The following is an 8,965-nucleotide window of genomic DNA, read 5'->3' as shown; positions in this document are numbered from 1 at the left end:
GAAAGACATTAAATACTTTGTACAGGATAAATGTTGAAGAAGAAAATGACAACAGCGATGTGCAGCCAAGACTCACAGGAAGATGTGTAACAGCTACGCTGTACCACGAGTACTAACATGCACCAAAAACTGCACCATCTATCGGGTGGTTCAGCTGCAAAAACTTCAATCAATCAGATCAAGCAGCAAACACAACAAGCTGCTGAAGAACGCTAGCTAGTAGCTGATAGCATGACTGTAGAGGGATGTTGTTGTCTCTGTGTGGGAAATATGAGCATAAAAGGTGCAAAACCAAACTATGATCAATGAGCACGGACTGAACTGACATCACTTCCTCACAGGACTCTGATTGGTCCAAACCAGACCTGGTTCAACACCAGCTCACAGACTGAAGCCTGGAGGATGGAATAGGATCTTTCCACAATGTAAATGTCAGTTTCACAATAAAAGCACAGCATGCGTGGCATGGTTATGTATTTTTAGGGGCAGAACAGTGACCCTGGCAACCCACCAAAAGAACTTTTGTTGTCTAAAGGCTAACAGCGGCACAGTCACTGAGAAGTAAACTCCTAAAAGGGTTTTGGACCAACATAGCCACGGCACATTTTGATGTGAGACTTTGCTGCATTTTGGAAAATAAGGGGGGAGAAAAACATCTGAAACAGGCAAGAAAACCTCCAACATTACAGATAAGTTACTAGCTTTACTGGCAGTCTGACTGTTGAGGTCACTGGAGCTTGGATTCATCAGACCGACTTACGGTGACACTTTACTGGACGGCAGAGAAATCTTTGAGGAAGTCGCAGGTCTTCTTGTGGATGACCTCACGCAGCTTCCTGATTCTGCGAGTGCTGGAGGAGCCTACGAAGCTGTCCGGCTGCAGGACGGCCATGCCATTGTGAACGTCCCCCATGATGATGAGCTGCCCATTGGCTGTGGTGATGTTGGGACAGGGGCAGTTCCAGTCCATGTTCAGGAGGGTCACCTCCAGAGGTTCTTTGCCAAAGAACCTCAGACCCATCTTCTCGTCCTTTAAGATCTCCTCCACTGTTACCAAGGCGTGGCCGGACTCCTGCTCCTCTGTCAGCTCCGTCACTCGGCCGAGGATCACAAAATCGCTCTTGCAGAAGCTGGTCACCATCTTCCCTCGCGGTTTGCACATCTTGCAGTTGTGGTTCTTGGGGAAGGGGCACATCTCTTCGCAGGCTTCTTTGGACTCAAAGTTGTTCTCGTTGCCGCCGCAGCCTCCATACACAAAGGACTGACACTTTTTGAGCGTGCTGCTGTACGCCCAGCGTGGCTCGTAGGCCTTGCAGGGACCTTGGAGACTCGAAAGGCTGCAGGGAGCCGCTAGCTCACCTCCACATGACAGCATACAGGTGTCATAGGTGTCGAAATGATTTCTGTTCTTGTTGCACTGGCTGTAGGTGAAGGTAAAGCAGTTGTTTCTTTTTGGCTCGTAGTACCAGCTCACGCTCTCCTCTCCACAGTCGTCAGAGTCTGGGCTCTTCAGGCACTCTGCAGCAGGAAAAGGCAGGTTGGTGCCGTTCCCCACTGCCTGTTCACCCTTCGGTTCCCTGTCGATCACTAACAAAGGAAAGTGTGCTGACACGCTTCCTCCGATGTTCCTGGCTGTGCACGTGTAGATGCCGGCATCCTGAAGCTGCGCATTGTAAATAACCAGCTGGCCGATGTTTGTCACCACGACGTTCCCTTGCACGTGATTGGGTTTCATGATGGTGTTCTCTTTGCCTTTCAGTTGTTTCTCCCAGGTGATTTCTGGAGATGGCTTCCCAGACACTTCACACAGGAAGCTGGCCGTCTCTCCCACAAACACAGCCTGCTGGGTGGGTCCACTGTGAATGACGGGGAGCTGGATGTCAGTCGGGATGGTGGTCTGGAGGGCAGTGGTGGGATGTAAAGTGGTCTCTGCGGGGATTGGACTGGTGTTTGGCCAGGTCAGGTGATACCTGTAGGTAAGTCAAGTAAGAGAGTAATTAATCAGATGATCCAGAATTACAAAGGGGACAACGATTGGATCAGAGCAGAATTATCAACCCTAATCCAGACATTTATCCAGGAACCTGCTGTTAGTCTCCCATGATTTACTGGCCTTACATTTTTATGACATTATGACTTCACATGTGTTTTGCTTTGGGAGCTAGCTCTCAAGTGGACAGTGGAGGAACTGCAGTTTTTGGTGGACAAGCTCAGTTGCTTTAGGCTTTAGCTACAATGCTGCCAGCAGGTGGAGTTTCTGCTACATGGTGTCATTTTGTATTTATTATTTGGGTGTTCTGGATGTGTTGGTGGTCCACGTGTGGTCCTGCGCTCTTGCTGTCTGTGTTGTTTTCCTTTGGTTTGGTCTTGTTTCCTGTTTTACTTTGAAAGTCCCGTCTCTCTTGTGTTTGTCCATGTGTTTTACTTCCCCCGTGTGACCCTGTGTAATGTGTTTCACCTGTGTCTTGTTAGCTTGTCTATTTAAGTCCTGTGCTCCCCGTTGTCCGTGCTGGATCATCTTGTTTGACGCACTGTTTTCTTGTAAGTTCCTCGTTTTGGTTTGTTTGGTTAATTAGGACTTCGTTGGTTTTGGTGTTTTGGGTTCTGGATTTCATTAAATGGGCAATAAAAACTCACCTTCGGACTGGTCCCTCTGCCCACTGACTCTGAGTCTTCTCAACCTCCTGACACATGAGGTGTCTTTGTGTTGTACTTAAAGCTAATGGAAATGATCCCACCACTTGTCCATGGGACTGACTGTGGACAAACTCTGTGCCTCTGCATCCGCTGAACATCATGAACAAAGAATTATTTTTAAAATATTTGTGCGTTTACAATGAGAAATGCAAGATTTCGCTATTTAGTATTAGCTCCTAATGCCACATGAGGTAATCTGTTTTACAGCTAATGAAATGAATGAGTTGTTGCTGTCTGTGTTGTTGTGATGTTTTATGTCAGCTGCACACACCTGCATAAACACAGGTTGTTATTTTGTGTTAATAAATTGACCACTGTTATGGTTCTCCTTTAGAAAACAGGCTGCATCGACCACACAGACACACACACACAATACATTTCTGTCTCCACACCACAGCAGGAAAAATCTGAAGCAGCTTTACCTCATCACACACACAGACACACACAAAACCAAAAAGTAAAGATCTAAAATACTTAACATGGTACCTGCAGGTGACCTCAGAGATAGAGATACCCTTGGAACAGGCCTCTGCGTCCATGTAGCACTTGTTATAATAAGTCATGCCGTCAGACGCACAGGTGAAGTGGGGCTCCCTCTCACAGCGGTCCCGGCACTTACACACAGGCTGCCCGTCCCAGATGTCGCACTCGGACCCTTGCTGGGAGCACATAAACTTGTCACAGGTTGCACCCTTTGGCATCCCGATGGGGCCCTTGTTGCCCTTGATGTCGATGTAGCGTGCAGCCACGCAGCTCTTGTTGCCACAAACGTTGGAGCAGCACTTCTCAAAAGACTCACAGTCCTGAAAGAAAAGGAGAAAATGTTGCTCCACAGGCAGGCACAGGGTTCAGGGGGTTCAGGCTGGACTCAGTCATATAGATTTTATGTTTTGTCAGCAGGAATTAAAAACAAGTAAAGGGAGTAAATGTAAGTTTTTAATCTTCTTTAACATTGAACATATTTCATGTGTGTGTGTGCCAAAAACAGACATGTTCTGCTCCTCTGTAAAAACATATCAAAGCATCATATTTTCATATTTTGCTTTTTCAGCCTTCCTGCAGTCTGAAAGTCCTGTCACACATCACCGTCACTCACCTGGTCAGCCTCGCACTCTCGCATGCAGGTGCTCATGGCATCCACCCACAGGTTAGGGTTCAGTTCATTCGGGCACAGACCCGCGTGAGAGTACACCACCTTTGCCACAGACATGGGCATCGCTCTCACGCGGCAGCTGTAGAGGAGAATGGTGTAACAGGGTCCAAGAAGGAACCAAATCCACCGGGGAAACATCATCCACCACATGTCCGGCGCGTAACGGAGCGGACACCAGCGAGCCCGGGATCCACGCGGGTGTGAGACTTTTTTTAAAAAGCGGATCTGGAAAGTTATCTTGAGGCGCCGGGGGGTGAAGTGTGCAGCCCGCCGGAGTCAGCTGCAGCTGCGGTCTGCTGTCCAGGTTAGTGGCTCCACGTTAATAAGAGATTAGAAGGCTGTGGTGCGCGAACCCCCCCTTTAAAAGTGCAGCTACATGAATTACAGTGACCTGTCCGCCCGGACTGCAAATCCCAGCTGAGTTACAGTTATGATCAACTTAATTAAAGAAAAAAAAGTTCGCCAACACTTTGCAGACGCTGTCAGCGGACTGGCACCTGTGCGTAAAGAGCCGGCTGCCTTAACCCTTAGCTTCCAACGAGGGCGCAGAGGGAAGGACGCTTCAGAGCTTTTCACATGTAATGATTATTTACTGTTAAAGCGCCAGAACTCTGGCACAACAAGCTGTTCTTATTGTTCAAACTTTGATAAATAATGCACAAAAGAACAGTTATCATTGTGTAAAATAATGTAGTATAATTTGACCTATTGTCTCCAGGAGATGGCACCAAAGTCAGGTCTGCATTTAAAGTGTGCCAACTTCATTTATTGTTCAGTCGTTCATGTTTATTTATCTTTAACCCCTTCATCTCTCCCCTCATTCTTCTTCTTGTGATCCAAAAACCTTCCAGACAGCATTGATACTGCTGCACCAGATGGTGGCGCCATACCTGCCAGGCTTGGTCTTTTTAACCCTTAGTAGCACATTTTTCACATTTGCACTCTTGTCATTTGATTACCTATATGACAAAATAGTGTTGTGTTTACTGAACTGTGGTTGATTCATGTGTGGATTCCAAATATCAGCTCTAAGGTGTGTGTGTGTGTGTGTGTGTGTGTGTGTAGTATGAGACATGGCGAGAAGTCACAAGTAGTGCAGACAGCTTGAAATCACACTGAGAAACACTGTATTGTTCCCTAGAAGGCGATTCCAGGAAGTGCAGCAGAACAAAACAAACAGGCTGATGGTCTGATTGGCTGCGGCAGAAAGGAGTCTGTTTGTTTTGGCCAAAAGCTCCATTTATTTTTCTCTTGATATAAATGATAATAGCTTCGCTCTGTGTGTGTCTGTGTGTGTGATTATGGAGTCTGTGCTTCCCAAGCTGAGTCCCTGCTGAGCCCAGAGAGGCCCAGTCCTCTTCAGGGCTCTGCTGCCTGTCAACCTGAACTGAGGGCCCACCACCTAAATATCTTCTTAAAAAAAGGAGTCTTTAGCGAGTGGTGCTAATAATTTAAGGATTTAAAGAAGACTGAAGCACACACACACACACACACACATCGGTGCAACTGCATGCAAATGTGCAAACACAAGCTGTGTTTTCACTGTCTGCTCACCCCCTCACCCCCTCAGGCCCTCCACCCCTAACCTTCACCCCTGCATTCCCAGCATAGTCGACACAGGGGCTACAGGGCATGTCACATATTGAATAAAGCAGCGCAGAGGACCACATGCTGGCAGCTCCGACCAGCCGATTGTATTGTCTGCAAACAGGCCTTGACTTTGACCCTCTTCATGCACCCTCGGTGTGTCTCTGAACCACTTCAAAACAACTCTGTGATGTCTCAGTTCACTGAGATTTATGGTTAAATCATTAACTTGAAGAGGAAATGAAACACTGAGTGTCGCTAGCTTTATTGAAAGATATATTTTATATCTGTGTGTGTATAAAATCAGTTCTACTTTCAAATTTCCCATCATGCATATCTCCATCTTGTCCTAGCAGAGATGGTGATGTCACAGGGTTGGTTGGTGTGGAGGTCTGATAGTAGTTAGCATTAGCTAACCAGCAGTGACAGCTTTGACAGTGACTACCAAGCTAACAGTAAAACAAGGGAAGTCACGTTTGTACTGACAGCGGATGTAGCAATGACTTTTTTTACACTCAACACCCAGAAAGTTTGTCCACTCATGATTTATCTCTTAAGTGGTGAGTGGTTGGGTAACTAGCAGCAGTCATTGTCGAATTCTGGTCCACACCAACCAACCCGGTGACATCACTGTCTCCACTAGTACATGCCGCAAAACACGATTATTTCAATCCTACCTTGCTGAAACTTTTACGCTGATGACACCCCGATCTACCTATCCACCATAAACAGCTCTTTAAGCAAATCAACTGATGACCAACCAGCATCCTGTAGGGAGGTACCGGTAGTTTTGGGCATGTTTTAGCTGTGGCTACACCCTATGAAAAAGCAAATGTTCACCTTTGATTTGCATAATTTGCTAACATGCTAACAGATGCTACTTGCTAAGATAGGCTTTTCTCCAGTTTGTTGATCTGATTGTCGGCTAGAGGCTGTGATGGACAGATCAGCTTGTCTTTTATTAACAATTCGTCAGGACGGCGTCCTTAACATTAGGTTACAAATGTCTCACGGCCTCAGGTGACACTAGCATATTGGAAATTCCTCATAGGTCACATGGTCTGCTATCCTTACAGCTGAACTCTGAGGCTTTACAGTGTTGTGCACGCGTTGGTGTGAATAAATAAGAAGCTCTGTATATTAGCTGTGTTTATCGCGCCTGTCAGAGAAGGGCACAAATGTGCACCGAGCTCCACAGTTCCATCATACCGGCTGAGGCCGCGGCCTGTACCCAGGAGTAACGTCGCCTTTTGCTTCTAAAATGCTCTTAGGGGCTCCCGACCGCACAGATCCGTGGCTTCCCTCGCCGGCATCGAGGCCTGGGAAGCCGGTCCACAACAATGAAGGTGTTATGACTGTTCATTCTAAGCTTATTATGAGTGTCTCATTCCAGAACAAAGGAGGGAGACACGTCCAGCCACAGCAGGGCCCTAAGCTGATTCCTCAGCTCCAGTCTAGACACACAACATGCCGATGCACAGACACGCAGTCGTACGTGGTCATCATTGTATGGAGAGCCATAGTTTCCCATTTATTTTCACACATACACACTCAACACACACTCTGCTTAGATTATGCAATGTGCGAGCCGTCCAGACGGTCCGAACATCTGGTCGCCACATGAACACCGCTGTATTCGTTTCACCGCGGAGCGACAGTATGACCATAACTTAGGTGTTGTTTATGTTCTTTAAATCAGAATGGGAACATAACAAAATGTCTTGTTAGTTAACACCATGTACAACATTCAGGTCAAAAGTGAAGGGATGGCAGCTGGACGGCTCAGAAGTCCACACCTGACTTTTACAGATCACTTCATGGTAAGATGTCTCTGTCGCGAATGATTTATGTTCCCCACTGACTCTGAACTGTTTAGTTGATTAGCACTGCTGTCCTTTTGCTGAGGCATGTAGTAGTCTCATACATAAGTAGTATAACTTCTTAGTATCCCCTGATATGACCACACTGCCTCTGTACTGCAGCGACGTCAATATTTGCTCCTGTGCTCCCTCTAGTGGCCACAGGAGAAAGTAAAATAACCTGCAGGCCGCACAGACTCAGCACATCTTCAAAATAGAAAATCATTCAAACACATCCGAAGATCAAAACCAGGAAAAAAAAGTAGTCACATTTATGAAAGAAAAACACTATAAAGCTGTTTTAGGAAATAACATAACTGATGGAAAATATTGTACTTTGTTAAATGTATGTTTGCTTTTATGAGACAAGAGTCCAGTTTGAGTTCACCATGCTTTATCAAAGAACAGATACAGAACAAAAAAACACCATTTTAACAGTGCTGAGGATTAATTCTACACCAGACGAACTGTTTATAAAAATATCAGTCTCTGAATGCATAGGTTAAGTCAAACTGTGTTTTTCTAAAACAATAAGCAACTCAACAAACAAAACGTCAGTTGTCTCGAACACGCCGCCCGCCTCCCCTCCCTCCCTCCCAGCCCGTCTCACACACAGCGTCACTTTATAAAGCATTGGGAACATCAAATAAGCACTCTTGGTAGCAAACGTTCTTCAGACCTTCTTCCTCGTCTGCCTCACATTGCACGTAACTTGGACCGCGTCGCGCTGCTGCACACGTGCAGACTTTTTTGACACCAACACAACAGGCCCAGCTGGTTCAAAGTATATATATGTACAAATGAATAAAAACAGATCATAAAACATACAAACACAGTAAGAGCTTCAGGTCTGAACAGTAAACAGTTAGCACTACTTCAGAAACACTCCATCGTGGGACGTGTGTGTGTGTATGGTCCGCCTTCTGCACTGAAATGAGCCTCAGCATCCAGAATTAAAGGTGTTAATAAAAGCAGCATTTATTTGGACTGTAGTGTTGTCGGTACGGTCTGAGTTAATATCTCTGATTAAGTAAAAAACAATAAGAAACACTTTTAAAACTAAAATTATATTAGCACTAGACTGGCCTCTCTAACCAAACTGAAGCCATTACTCTGTGTTATCATTAAAATATATAGTCACAATGGAGGAACAAGGAAGCACTTAAACAAGAATATTAGGTCCTTTTCCTTCCTTTGTATTTGTCAGAAAAAGAAAAAAAAAGTTTACCGAGGATGCAGCGACTCTCCTGCTGTTAGCATCTTTGCTGGCTAGTTTTTGGTTTTGATTCTAATCAACTTAAAAATGTTCACAGGACGTTAAACATTACAGGACTGAAGCGAAAAAGCGGTAAATGGCTGCACAGTCTGAGCAGAGCCCCTTTCAGACAGTCCGTTTAATCACAACAGCGATGTTATCAGATCTGGCCTGGTAGCATGTACGCATCACAAGTTTGAACAAATAACAACAGAACGGCTGATAGAACAAAAACAGGCACCAGGACACAGAGAAGCAGGAACCAGCTATGACGAACTCAGGTCCCTTCACCAGGCTTCAAGCTGAGTGAGTGTGCTGAACCACAGGCGGTTCGGACCAATCAGCGACCGGTGAGGAAGTGGTGTAGTGGTAGTTACGGGAGTTATTGGCACGAAGGGACTGGTGCTTCCATTC

The 8,965-nt window shown here is 45.9% G+C and overlaps 1 protein-coding gene across 1 annotated transcript; it reads right to left on the bottom strand.

The window, feature by feature from the left end:
- Nucleotides 1-769: 769 nt before the first annotated feature.
- wfikkn2a (info WAP, follistatin/kazal, immunoglobulin, kunitz and netrin domain containing 2a) lies at nucleotides 770-4,000 on the bottom strand. Its single transcript, XM_028411267.1, has 3 exons — nucleotides 3,794-4,000; nucleotides 3,184-3,500; nucleotides 770-1,970 (listed from the first exon to the last, which is right to left on the bottom strand). Exons 1-3 carry the CDS (start codon nucleotides 3,998-4,000, stop codon nucleotides 770-772), a joined length of 1,725 nt encoding a protein of 574 aa, XP_028267068.1.
- Nucleotides 4,001-8,965: the final 4,965 nt, after the last annotated feature.

This window comes from Parambassis ranga, chromosome 8 (genome assembly GCF_900634625.1).
Source record: "Parambassis ranga chromosome 8, fParRan2.1, whole genome shotgun sequence".
Classification (NCBI taxonomy): Eukaryota; Metazoa; Chordata; class Actinopteri; family Ambassidae; genus Parambassis; species Parambassis ranga.
Note: the sequence above shows the minus strand (reverse complement) of the source record. Positions and strands in the feature narration are given on the sequence as shown.

What these genes read in the sequence shown, in the direction of transcription:
- wfikkn2a (XM_028411267.1), bottom strand. Translation starts at nt 4,000, where the DNA reads ATGTGGTGGATGATGTTTCCCCGGTGGATTTGGTTCCTTCTTGGACCC. An exon ending in GAGAGTGCGAGGCTGACCAG is followed by an intron (nt 3,501 to 3,793) that starts GTGAGTGACGGT and finishes CTTTTCTTTCAG; the next exon opens with GACTGTGAGTCTTTTGAGAA. An exon ending in ATCTCTGAGGTCACCTGCAG is followed by an intron (nt 1,971 to 3,183) that starts GTACCATGTTAA and finishes ACTTACCTACAG; the next exon opens with GTATCACCTGACCTGGCCAA.